At 40.9% G+C, this 14,456-nt stretch overlaps 1 protein-coding gene across 1 annotated transcript; it reads right to left on the bottom strand.

Annotated features, from left to right (window-relative positions):
- Window positions 1-2,342: 2,342 nt before the first annotated feature.
- LOC145906245 (protein NLRC5-like) lies at window positions 2,343-11,601 on the bottom strand. Its single transcript, XM_082993673.1, has 5 exons — window positions 11,574-11,601; window positions 11,270-11,379; window positions 10,690-10,843; window positions 2,802-4,450; window positions 2,343-2,414 (listed from the first exon to the last, which is right to left on the bottom strand). Exons 1-5 carry the CDS (start codon window positions 11,599-11,601, stop codon window positions 2,343-2,345), a joined length of 2,013 nt encoding a protein of 670 aa, XP_082849799.1.
- Window positions 11,602-14,456: the final 2,855 nt, after the last annotated feature.

Below are 14,456 nucleotides of genomic sequence, written 5' to 3'. Positions count from 1 at the left end.
TAACTTGTTGAATATTAAGTTAATCGATAATAACAACTTGATTTGTCGCTTAATAAAACTAAATGAAGTTTCGTACCAAAGTTTTTAGTCGCAACCGTCAACCGCGATATGGGCGTAAAAGTTGTCACCAAACTATTTACCAACGCGAAGTACTGACGAGGCGCGTGCAATTACCGACGCCGATTGGTTCATGCCTAAAAAACACACTTGTAATATGGCTAACATCAGTGCTTTGGGGACCTCCCTTTAAAACGACGTTAATGTGCATCACTCCAATACGGGGGTTACATTATCGTCGTTTAGTCTGAACCATTGCAGCATTATTCAAGTTATGAGCGAAGCTTTGTTACAGATTAACTGCCTGATGTTTTTGGAAACGCTTTCACATCATGTGTTAAGTACGAGGAGTAAGTTGGATTTAAAAAAACAATTCCAAACAAAGAAAAATACAGGTGTAATTGTATGTGCATCGAATCGTTCCAAATAAATGCGTAAGAATTTTCGACTAACGGCCGTAAGAATTTTTATCTACAAGACTGCGGATTGTGTTCCGTCAAATTCGCATCACGGATGGTAACACTTCCGTAGAGTTTTTGGATGTGTAGCATGTGCCGGATTGCGAATCTAGTTTTGGGTTTGTCACCAATAACTTTGTTAAGGAGGCAGCAAAAGAGCGGCGTTTCCTTCATGGAACATATTATCATCCGGACACAATTACAAGTCCATTATTCTAGATGAAGCATGTCGTTTACATCGCCTGTATGATAGACAAGACAACCACCTACAATGCCTAGATCAACTTCAGGACATATGTATAAAATCGGGCTTCTCGAAGGAAGTTATTAGTGAAAATATTGCAGAGGCACGAACTTGGATACAACGCTTTCGTGATGACACCGTAAAGGGCAAAATCTCAATGATTGCTTGGGGCATCGCCTTTACTCAAGCGCTCAAACTAATGCACAAAGAGAAAGAATTGAAAAGCCAAGCGAGAATTGTTTACAAACGACCGCCGTCTTTGGGAAACGGTCCAATAGTTGGAAAACATTTGTATTTATGCCGAGAAACCTGGTAGTCAAGTATTGTATTATTTGTCACTCATGAAAAATTTTCATTTTTATGCATCACAACTGGACTAATATCTTACTGGTATAAAATACACAAACAACATCTTACCGCTTCCTTGGTACATTTCAGACAAAGCAAATTAGTAGAGCATGATTCCTACATCGTGACAGAATGTTTTAATTGAAAATCAAGTTAATTTTCTAAATTACCTAAATTGTGCTCCTGCTTTAATGGTTGCGTTGTTTTGCGTCACTCGGCTCCTCTTATAAAACAAATGAACCTAACGCACAATGCCTCTAGTACGCTGACATTTTCGTGCATGTTGGACGCATTCATTGCAATACAAACATAAATATTGTTCCTTTGGACAGACATGAAATCACTCACCGGTTTCTTCAACAGTTTAATCTTCTCGAATAGATGTTTGGCACCAACGCTTGTCAGGCCGCATCTCCACAGATCCACTTGTTCAATGTTGTGGATGCAATCGGCCACGTAAACCGCCCCACGGTCTTCTATATTGTTGTCCGAGAGGTTGAGCATCTTCAGCTTAATGAAATAATATCCAAGTAAAACATGGTTTGAATAACAATAACACAATGAATCAAACAAATAATGGCATAGCCTATAAGGATGTCGTTCCGTATTGTTTAGAGTTTGCTTCATACAAATATAATTGCGTGTTTTGGTTGATATACAAAGTTTAAACAAGCCTAAGTTTCATTCAGTAAAGTGATAACGTTCACCACGTGCACTTATCACCCACTCTAAATCACGTGCACTTATTACTGTATTTAAAATTTTAATCAAAAATTTTAATCAATTTGAATAAAATTCTATTTTAGTGATGTTTAAACCTTTCCAACAGAGGTTAGCACAACTTATTTTTTGGGACTACATCGCGATTTGAACCCAGGAAATCCTGGCCACGAATCCCGACCGTTATTATGTTCACCGTACTTTTACTCATGTCGCACCATTACGTTTCTCAGTACAAAATCACTCGTGAATACGTGGTTGTTCACATGTATGGGCACCGGCTCCATTTAAATTCAATTACGATTGACATCCTTATGTTGCAAGACGGTAAGCACAAAATATTATGTGTTGGTTATATCTGACACGCCTAAACTCTGTTCGATTATCACCGTCAATAATATGATGACGACTAATATCGTCGAAATATACATTGCACACCAAGGACAGAAAATCTGTCAAGTTTACATTATGTCTGGTAGCTTCAGCAACAAGCAGCTGGATTAATATATTGGTTTTCAATTATTTTTTGCGCTTTTTAATAGCGACCACACTTCGTGGTTGTTCCTGTCATTATCGTGGACGTAATTCTAAAGATTTGATTTAAAACAAAATTAAACTTTTCATATCTTTTATACCGTATTATATGTTATCTTAAAATGACCAAACATCGAAGTAACACAAAACAACGATACGGTTGTTTGTGCAACAATAATTGACGACTGTGAGGTCGTATTACGATCGACTTGGTCCGAAACGAAGCAGCTATGGACGTGCTGCTTTCAAATAATTCATTTATTCGACGAAGAAGACTTTATATTGGAGGGATTAAAAACACCAAACATTAAATACTTTAAGTTTTTTGGCGGACCAATCATTTTATGTCTCCACCAACCCAAATGTTGGGGAAAGTCCCCTGCGACACCCTCCCCCAGGATTTCCACCATGGGTACAGAAATACAAAAACAACATCTTACCGGTTTGCTTCTCTTTTGAATCACGAAGGTGAGATTCTCGAGGTCGGTCGGGAGGAGTGATGAGTTACTGAGGTTGATCTCTTCAGGGAGTAAGGAGGACACGGATGAAGTTATCTCCTCATCGTTCGCTTCATGAGCCCAGCTGCAACATCGAAGTATCGATTTGTTGGTTGGTTCCTTCATACACGATGACACTAGATCCTTCAGCAGCTTCTTCTTCGCTTTCCAATTTTCACGTGAAAATCCAGGAACTAAGGCTTCAATATCGATGAAAACTGAAGAATCGCAAATTCCGAACGCGAACTTGGCAACAACCTCCCATCTGGCATCGGTAAGTCGGGTGTAATGTTTCTTGAATTCTTTTAAAGGCATGATCGTCATCAGGTAAACCGCGGAGAAGAATTCTTGCCAAATGAGATGTGAAAAATATCTACGTTTATGTCCGTCCAGTATTGTCAACTTTAAGTTTCCCCGCTTTGTAATTGAGGTATTCAGAAAAGCATGAACTGTTGAGTCATTCAGTTTTGCGCTTTTGAAATCTTGTACTTTGAAAACAATTTTCTTGTTCCGAAACCCGTCCCAGGCCAATTTTGAAAGTTTGTTTAACTGTGGATTTTCATTCTTGAGGTGATCAGTTTGTGAGTATTGAACACAAGTAGATGCCAGAACACGTGTAAGCGAAATATGCTGACTATCATCATCATGACTCAGCAGATAGTTGACGGTCAGTATGAAATTAACCGGAACGTAACAGTAAGAGAACATATTGGTGTTTTGTTCAAGTTTTTTCTGTACAGAGTCATATCTTGCACCGCATATCTGTTGTCCAAGTTCTCTCTGTGAGTTTGGAGTTAAGCCGAGTATCTGAATAATAAACCTTGGTCGATGTGAAGGATGGAGTTTGTAGAATGGAGCTGGTCGTGACGTGAAAATCTTCCGGGAACGTGGAAGCAAATTTCCACTCAATAAATGCTTGAGATAAACTTCTGCTTTGTTCTTTTCGTCTAACATGGGAGTGGGAACTTTACTTGAGAATTTAAAAGCTGCTTCATCGACTCCGTCGAAAACAAAGAGAACATCTGGATCACCATTGATTGCTTGCATTATCCCTTGAGCTACCTCTGGATTGTATTCCCAGCTAAGTAGCATGGCGTGGAGGAGAAACCGAAGGAAAGTCATGCTTTTTTTGAAATTTATATTTCGAATTACAATGTAGAAGATGAAGGATATTTTCCCAAACAACTCTCTATGCAAAGCTTGTAAAGCCCATTTTTTGCAGGAAGTAGTTTTTCCGATGCCCGCTTGACCGACAACGCCTACATTATTTCCATACTTTTCTACGTAGTGGCGTTTTGCTTCCACTTGTTCGGGTTTAAATTTCTGTTTTGTTTCGTCTTGTGCTGTTTGCTTTGCACGAGTAAACATTTCTTTAGGGCTGATGTCACCGGATGGTCGATCGTAGACTTTAGCCAACTCCTCTCTACGATGGTAATGTCCTTCTGCTTGAAACTCGTCATCAATTTGTTGTGGTTTGCTGACTATGGATAGGTTAACTGGTGTTATGTTTCGTTGGGTAAATTCTGCAAGTGATGATTCTTCACTGGCGATGGATTCCACTTTATCTTTTAAAGTTGACTTTAGTTCTTCGCCTACAACAAGGTTTTTTTTTTTGTTTTTTTGTATAACGTGTCAGGTTTTTAGTAAAGCAATAAATGGATGCTTACTCGTTGGTTTGTGATTTCACACAGTAAGGAAAAAATAAAACCGTAAATTCGTGTTTTTAAACATGAAACACTGTTATTCCCAAGTAACCAAAACGAAAATATAACGTAACCAATTTGCATGTGCTGATATAACAATGTCGAAATTGTTGGTCCTGTTTAAATCAGCAATAACTGACACCCATATGTTTGATTATATTGAGTTATGACGTAATAAAACGTTCCTTCTAGAACTGATAAAGTTCCACCACTTGTCGCTTCATGGTGTTGGGATTTGACAAAACCAAAGCCACGAAACGATTTGTCGTCGAAACGCGAAGTACGAAATGTCCGAAAACCAATCAATACTTTGTAAGATTCTGTAACTTCAATAGTATGTAGGAAATGGTAACGTTACTATGTTGGTTTGTGTACAAGTGATCGTAGTTGTAAGTTAAAGTATAAACCACTTGTTGTTCGTTTTCTTTTTTTATATGTTTTTAAATAAAGATGTTTATCGATCTTTATTTTCACCTGAAGGACGCATATTGGTATTTTTATGAAAATAAGTGTTGGATGCGGGAAATGTCCACCGTGTAGATCTTTGTCACAATGGAAAGGACACAAACCAAACCAGGGATGCATAGGGCTCATTTTATCGGTTGATTGAGCGCACATGCGTGTGCTGTTGTCATGGCGAATTTTAGGGTGTTTGGGGCTGTTTTGGTGAAGTTTTGGGCTATTTCAATCAGGTAGTTACTTACTGGTGGGTGCTGCTGAAAATTATGGTGAAAATGGAGCACTAAATTCAGGCTGTAAATGAGAGCTGCAGACAGGGTGTATACACGCACTGTTTCGACCTGTAAGGTCTCATCAGTGCAGCTGTTGATGTGGCACTGTGCTAGCTGGTAGACTAGCAGGCACACAGATTTCCTCTTTGTGGTACCTTTCGGTCAATCGTCGATATGTTGGGTACCAAACTAGGTACCAATCAACACAGACGAACCACGTGGAGATCAACAAATTTTGATCAAAATTAGCCACAAAAAAATGGTTTAGCCACCCCCTGGTTAGTCAATATTTTGACAAAAAAGCCACAAAAATTTGTGCCTGATTTTGCAGAAAAATGAATCGTTCAACTACCCCCTTATTTGCATTTTTTGTAAGTTCCAACTCTTCTCTATGCAATGGCCTCGAATTTAGTTGCTGAAAAAGTGCCAAAGAGAAACAGGATTTCTCCAATTTAATACCCACATAGGTCCTTCATTCGTTATTCACGTCTACTTATACGTTTTATTTTTTTCACTCACTTTATTGTTTGTCGTGATTTGTTTCACCCTTAGTTTGATACGCTTGAGTAGTTTTGATTTTAAGGTAGATGTGTAACACGTTGATTGGTTGAGATGATGGCGGGCGAAATATTCAGTGACATAACCCGGTTGTTTACTTGTGGTGGCTCATAAGGGTGTTGAAGTTGTTTTGAAGTAAACTTGGACGCTAAATTGTGTACCTAGAGTATTGTAATGTTTTGTGTTGTGAATTTATTCCGCAAACAATGAAAGAATAATCACATAACTGATTTGAGTGAGAAGAACTAATTGTTTGTCGGTTGATGCTGACAGGAGGACAATGAAGTCCTTATCAGCGAGCACCACTATGGTCAGGTTTACGAGAAACTGTAATAACTGCGACCCAAACTTTATTAAATTGTAAACAAATGTCTTCAACATAAACAAAAGAAGGAAAATGAAACAAACAGCAAACTACAGCGAAAATATCAGATAAAATATCAAACAACAAGAGAACATTGCAAGAGTGAGTTAATAAAAACAACGCAATCCCAATTTGTATCGAATCAATGTGAGTACCAGCATAATAGTAAGAACAATCCGTTATACTACAAAGCCGAAAGCAGATAATCTGTGTCATCAAATAATCCAGTCATCGATAATTCATGAACATTCAAATTGCATGTGAGGTAATCGTGTATGCATGATTATAATGAAGGAGGCATAATTAGCCAAAGAATCAAAATTCCTGATCTAAACCAACACAATAGCTGGGAATGACCACGGGGCCAATGTAAGGACTGATGTTGCATTGAAATTACAGGCTGGACAACGGCGTGGGATTCAATGGCCACAATTTTGTATTTGTTTATTTGTTGAGGTAAGTGGTTCTGCGCACACTACGTTTGTAAAAGGTTCACGTGGAAGCGTGTCTTGTGTTGTGTTAAAAAAAAAATGTGTTACTAAAGATAGATGCCAAAGATATTTATAAGGATTCACTATAACCAACTACATCAAAATAAAATACAAACCAAAGGTTGTTGGGTCGATAAAACAAGCCACTATTAACAACATGCAAAGCCGTCGATTGCGGTCGTATTGACGCCAGCTCGTCACGTGCGTAAACACTGCGAAATACTTGTGACGTTGCAGGGTCACGTGCCAGCAAGCCGTCGATTCTTAATTCGTCCATCCGTTCACGAGGGGAAATCCGTAATCACGTTTCGAAAGTGGTCCAACTCGATGATATTGTCGAATTTGCAAAATGCAATTATAGCCACTGGTGTTGCGAGCACCGTTTAATATTGCACTTCCAAGCGCACCGAACCGGAACGTCTGAGGTCAAACGTTGCCAAGTCACAGTGGTCGGGCGTCAGATCCACACAGAAAAGGCAGTAGCCGCGCGGGTACGAGCGATATTTCGTTTGATTGATTCGTGTGACGAGTGTTTGTCTCTGTAAATAGCGATAAACAGCTTCCACTGAATCGGCCGTTTTGAAAATCCGGTTGGTATGCTTTTGCAGGATGTATACGTCCGCCCACGTGTAACGTTAAGTGCTTAATGTTCATATGTTTGAACTCGAATGGATTTCGTTCCCAAGCGCCGTTGTAAGCGGAGCCGTCCACAAAGCCCAAGACAACCCTGACAGGAACCTACCCGGTCACGAATGCATCGCATACGGTTGTTAAACTCCCGCCGGCGATCGTAAATACGCGAACTTCCGAACGGCGCAGTGGATACACGACCGAGTGAGATTGGGGCGTTTTCTAATGCGTCAAAGTAGTGCTGAGGGCTTCACTTTGCGAACGAATAACCGGACATCGATAACTGTTACAGATTGGGGTCGGCGCCCGCCATGACGGCGAATTGATTTTTGTCACTCCTGGAACGAAGGCGTATGCCGACGCTGTTTAACACATAACGCTGCTGCTGACTCATATCGCAGTGGAGTTTATACAGGATTTCGTTAGGGCGTTCTTCGCTTCCGATCCAAAGGAAAAGTGGGTTACGATGTGCGTTTTGTATGCATAATTGTTGCTTGTCGGCGTCACTGTCTTATTATAGAGAGATAGCTCTGTGCGCAAAAGAGTTTGACGGTGCCACTGCGACATCGGAGTCCATGTCTGTACCATCCGCTTTGGTAATGCGCATCGTACAAGATAATAGCTTGTCGTTCAAGTCGATGTAGTGCTCCCCGTCGGCGGCAATTTAAAAATCATACAGCGTCTGTTACCGTGGCTATATAAGTGCAGATATTCGACCAGGAGCGACAAAGAAACACTAGACTGGGTACACCTCATCGCCATCCTTCAAGCGAAAGTATCGCCACCTGTGTTTGCCAGCAGCTTTTTTGCGTTTGCTTTTCGTGACCTGTTCACCGGGTGGCGACTCTAGGCTACGACTCGCGGTGGATAATAAACCACGAGCCGCCAGACGCGATCTCTTTGCAGCGCCTTTCCGCGGTGGCCGACCCGTCAAGAATTTACTTGCGAAGCCCACCCCCGATTCTAAAGACTGTTTTCCTACGTGTCGCGCGCTCGAATTCATAACAGGCAACACGGCGCGCCCCAAACTCGCGAACAATCAGCCCAATCCATGGCCGCGTTGCGAACGCGAAGAACCGGCGAAATGGGGCAAGCCGCTGCCTTCCTCATAATCCCGAATGTCGAACTCGCCGTTGCACGGTTTCTGAACTTTTGCCAAAGTCACGATCACGTCACCCGCTTGAAATGATATCGGTTTGCCTCCACCGTCATATAGAGACGCGTGCGGCGCACTCGATGCGTTTTGCCGATTTCACCTCAGCCGGAACGATCTCCAGCAGCGGGCTCATGGTATTACCAACAGACGAATATCCCCGAGAAATCCGAGGAAACGTCGCATCGACATGCGCTCGTATGCCGGCCTGGTGGCAGCTCGGTGCGCTTGAAACCAATCATTTAGGCGAGTTGGGGTGAAAGCACCTCTGCTAAACCTTCAGGAATGTGTGGAGAGGTGCGTTGTTTCGTCGACAGTAAATAGACCGTGACCGACCAGGCGCTTGATCTTGAAATCGCATTCGTTGCACCAGAATTCGACCCGTTTCGTAATAACCGGCTTCGAGCGTGTATCGAAACGTGCTTCCGCAGTGCGAAATATCAAACCAGCCCTCGAATTCGTCTATATTATCCCATGATCGTGGGAAGATTATTTGGCTGTGACCGATCTCCCATTCACCCGGCTCCAAGGAAATGACCGTCGGTAGTTTCGTTGTGAAATTGGACGGGATATTGTTCGGGAAGTGTTCGGCCGAGTTGTTTGACGGAAGGGTCACGTATATCGCGCCTTTTCTTCAATTTTTGGGCAGGTAATATGTAACCTACCGAGCTGGAAAGCAGGGCGGTCCACAGGGTTTGGTAAGGACTCCCCGCCGTTAGGTCAAGCAAGCTCGTCACAACCACGGAATATATGATGATAATCTGAAACACGAACACCACCTCCGTTCGAGGAACGTTCCTGTCGAAAAAGCTCAACGATTCTTCTTGGGTCCCCTTCTGAAAACTCGTCTATCGATCCAGGAGTTAAACTGCTCGCCGTAATGTCACCACTTCACCAGGTATTGTTTGACGTCACGCCTTTTTTCTCGTTCGCAAAATTGAGCGACCGCGACCGGGTTCATGGCAATACTACGATGATGGCTACAATTGTACCTCGCCACTATTAGCGGTATCACATCGATAAACTTTTGTCGACGCTCGTCAGATAGCGCCACACTCGATTTTTCAGCGTTTTTCGACGTCAAGCGAACGCAAGCGACATCAAAAACATTGACGAATCACATTTTCATTGCCACTGAGCGGCGAACATAATTAACGCAATTAATTAACTCGCCCGCATGCTCGCGACCTTTGTAATGACATTAATCACGTTGCCGTTTAGACGAATCATACAGGAAGCAATTCAACCGCCATTAAAAATCTCTCCACGCTCTCGTTCCGGTTCAGTGAGAATTGTAACGTCATCCCATTTAAGACCGGGAAACGCAGAGCACCTGTGAGTGTCCCCTAAGACATTTCGCCCTTTAAAATGCATACGTAAGAAACTGAGAGAGTACTCTCAGAGTTTCCTGTCTCCCAATCGGAAGAGAATCTCAGAGAACCGAAGGATTATATATTACTAATCTCAATATTATGTTTGGTGATGATTATGTTTGATTAACCAACAGTGTTTAACATGTCGGTAATGATCGCCGCGTGGTTCCAGGTTTTAGCGGATGACCGTGAGTGGATCACTAAGAATTTCTAGGTCGCCGACTAACTTCGGTTACACAAGTAATCATTCCACCATCGGTGTTTGTGTGAGTTTTCACTAATCTCGATATTATGTTCGTACTCTGAATGAAGCGTTGGCAACTTTAGTTCAAACAGAAGACAGCACTGTTGACTAGTGTAATGTAACTGTATCCTCACAGGACGATTTGCGATTTAAAATGCACGGGTGTGAAACCGGACATATCTTCATTTCACTGTACCCCAGTCGGACGAAGAAACACAGAGACAGGAAGAAAGAATATTTAAAATGACTACAAAAATTGTGTCACACATTGTTGTGTTTAATGCGCTTATATGCCCCTAGGTTTCTTGGAGGCATTCATGGTCGCTTTGACATCTGCATAATCGTGTTGTGCGTTACAGTACATAATAATACAAACAAACACTCCCCTATATGTAAAGTAGCACACCACGAATTTATCCTGGTATCTTATTATTATTCATTGCATTTTTCATGAATGCAAACAAGTCACTTCTTTCGGGCACTCTCCCGTGTAACATTTGTGACGTACTGTACAGCCTTTGTTCATTTTGGAGAGGCAAATTACCCATGTGTGACAACACTTTATTTTGCCAATAATTACTCACATTTTTCCTGTATTTCCAATTGTAGGTTGGGTTGTTGTGGTGTTGTATGTTGAACAACTTTGACCTGTTGTTTGATCGTAACTGGTCCGGTATAGACTGGTCCAGTTGTGTGGATGTTTTGGTCGCCAAGGACAGGGCCTTCTCCTTGGATATTCTGCATGGGACGTGATGTAAAATTCAGGTTTGAAATAGGCAGTTAGGTGTTCTCGATGTGTAGTTGACACAACAAAACATTTCTATCGACAAGTTCCCCTTTCTCGGACAGAATATTTTGTAACAACAAGTTATTCTAATTAAAAATGTACTGAGCATAAACGTACTGTATTTTTACGACGTTTCGTCTGCCATGCGGCGAGACTTCATCAGGTAGTTAATTGCAATATGCCTGGCGGCAACAGGAATTTCAAATTATTCTAGTTCATTAGAAATGAAAAACACAATGAAGAAATAAACTGATTTTTATCAGAAATAAACAACACATGGATTGGCCCTCAAAAGGAAAATTCAACCTCGACATGCAGTGATTGAAAATACCAGCAGGCCTAGCAACATTTACCACACAGGGGAGTTACCGACTTACAATTTCACGTTGTCCAGATGTCCCTGGAACATCAACTATGTCATGTTGGCTGGTCGTTGGTAGAACATCCAACATTTGTGAGAGATCATCCACATCTCTTGAACTCCCAGCTTGATTGATATACGAATGTTTAAATGTTGTATGGAACATGTTAATTTTAATTACATTAAACTGATTTGTGAGCATGTTTGAAGCTTACGTTATAGCAGTTATATTTCATGTGGACAGAGCAAAGGGATTATATTTACAGAACCAACTCAATTCTAAAGCGCTAATATATTTATATAAGTTGACTTAACATCACCTTGTTCTTGTGGAGCAGGAGATGACATGTTTGTCCGCAAGTTTCAACGTTCCTTCGATGTTTGCTAGGAAATATGCTTGTTACGAGTTTAGCAACAGACAACAATATATTACATACTTTCGTGACGCTTATATTAATTAAATAGAAACATTTTAAGCTAATATCATTGCATTGAGGTCAATTAATGTTTTGATTATTGGTGTGAAAAATAAAACCTAAATACACTAGGTCTACAGGCTTCACAGCCCAGGCACTGCAGCCTAGCTGGATCAGCCACTTTTCCCTGACAAAAATTGGTCGCTATGATTTTTGTCGAAAATCTCACCTTAAAGTTGCGGTTGATCTGGTTTTCAAATACCACGTGATGCAAGTTTTATTTGCACATTGTTAGGCAAAATCACATATAGTCTCTTTCTTTACACAAGAAGAAAACGTATTTCCTAAATCAAAAAACATGTAAAATGTGCAAAGGTTTAGTTAACACTTTGGTACAAAGCACCTTCACAATACAAGAGACTGATAAACAATTCTCCATTACTATTTGTCAGTCTTCGGGATATTTATAAGTTGTTTGTAAGACAATCAAAACAGAACGTCCTATTTTACCTGTTGCAAATTATCAATCCATGTGCGATTCAATGGAAACCAACATCACATGGGCGCCTATACGAACTTACATTATAATAAATGTTGTTTTAATCGTGCGTTTTTGTATCTTTTATCGTTTTCAGAATTTTATAAGTATTATGTGAGACCTAATATTAAACTTCCCAAGCGGAGATATAACGGCTACCTCCTTATTTTGTGTGGAGAAAGAAATGAGAAGTTTTGGTAAATCGGCTTGTGATCGAAAACTGTGTGATTGATCAATGCATGAGCACAAAATTTGTGTTTCTTCAATGCCATGATTGCTTCCCGAGTAGGGAGATTTCAAGCGAACGCTGAGGTTGCTTGATTACTTCCTTGCATTGGTGATGAATGTGAGGCGAAACCTTTACTGTTATGACGCAAACATCCAGACCAGACATCGATAAACCAACCGTGGAATAAAACCAAACTCTGTAATATCTCAATCGACCTGTACTAGTTTCACATTCAAGACTCATCACTGTTTATTACGTTGTTCGAGAATGCGACTGCGGGACATTTTATTCAAAGTACAACTTTATTTTGTTCAAAATACCTCTACAATTTACACTGTAATATTAAACTGATCATTTCCTTCTAGAGATCCATCAAAAAGTGCCCCGACCGCACAATGGGACGATGTGGTTGGCGACAAACACCGAAATCTGATGCGAACCATTTCTACTCATGAGCGACATCTACCGTCTTATGTCAAACAATTCCTTATTGAAACTGCTTGGTTTGTAATATCTAACGCGCGGGTCGCAACCCATCGCCAGTGTGACTCTCTGTGTTCCTACGTCAGAGGGTGATTCACTGCGACAAATTTGAAGTCACGTCGCCGCTGTTTTAACTTTTTTTCACTTTATTTCTTGTGTTTATTTTTCATTCACGAAGTAGTTTTCTTCAAACTTAAATGAAATAATCTTTAAACAACAAATCTCTCTGTCTGTTAATGTAAAAGCGAGACCAGTGTCTCAGTCAAAAGCTGCACTGATGAGACCTCACAGGTAGAAACAGTGTTTACACCAGTCTTTAGCTGCCAAGTATTTGATTTGTTCATCTTCATTCTATTTTTATTGGAATCATTTCTATATTATCCGCCTAACCTTAAAACCCCAACACTTCACAATTCGTTGAAACCTCTGTCAACTCATATTCTTACTCACAACACAACACTGAGAAGTTCAAGATATCAGTTTCAGTGCTTATTCATTCCACGGGTAAATCCAATACATTTTCTTCACTCGTGGTTAGCAATAGGAGGGTTTAGTTTAGCCCTCCACTGTCTGCAACAATATTCAACTACTGTGATGAATTCAACCATTCAGGAAACTTCCACAAAAGCTCTAAACACGAAACAGAAAGTATCTCGCGCAGATCCGCTCAAATTTACACAATGGATCAGTGACTCTCAACTTTCACGAACCCGGTGACGCATTTCCCGCTAACAAAATGTTACGCAGATTCAACAAAAAATGTTGACCACTTTTAGAGGCAGTGAAACTACGGTTTTGTTAAACTTCTTTCGGTATGAATTCACCAACGTATATCAAAACGTTGATCATTGCAGCAGCGAAAAGGTGAAGGAATGTGATATGGGATAAAATTCGTTAATCCTTCAAGTAAAAGCTTGTGGCGCCCGAACCAATGCGACGTCATTTCAATGCAAGGGACCAAAGGCGGTGCTGCGACGAAATATAACAAGTAGTTGAAAAAACAACAAAAACACAAATTGTTGCCTGTAAGCGTTTGTTGTGATTCGTCCCTTTCCATAGAACCTCGACCTCGTCTGAGGCGACCCAGGTTCGACCAATTAACTCACCAACCTTATTGTCTTACTTGCATTTCTCGACGTGATATGACGTCGATGGTATATTTAAGGTTTCTCGCCTTCCTGGTCTCCTCGCTAACTCTATCATATTCACTACACGAACTTGATTGCACAGCGACCTTCGTGTTGACCGCTGTCGTCTTAGCTGGTCTAGAAATTAGGCTGAGAAGTGATATATGAGGCCTAATATCAAACTTCCCAAGCGGAGATATAACGGCTACCTCTTATTCTGTGTGGAGAAAGAAATGAGAAGATTTGGTTAATGTGGGTCGACTTATGACTGAAAACTTTGTATTTATTCAATACCATGATTGCTTCCCGAGTAGGGAGATTTCAAGCGGTGGCTGAGGTCGACTGATTACTTCCTGGAGCTGGTGATGAATGTGAAGCGAAAACTTTACTGTTATAACGCAAACATCCAG

Source organism: Ascidia mentula, chromosome 6 (assembly GCF_947561715.1).
Source record: "Ascidia mentula chromosome 6, kaAscMent1.1, whole genome shotgun sequence".
In the NCBI taxonomy this organism is placed as follows: Eukaryota; Metazoa; Chordata; class Ascidiacea; order Phlebobranchia; family Ascidiidae; genus Ascidia; species Ascidia mentula.
The sequence above is the reverse complement of the archived record's forward strand: the minus strand, read 5'-3'. Positions and strand labels throughout refer to the sequence as shown.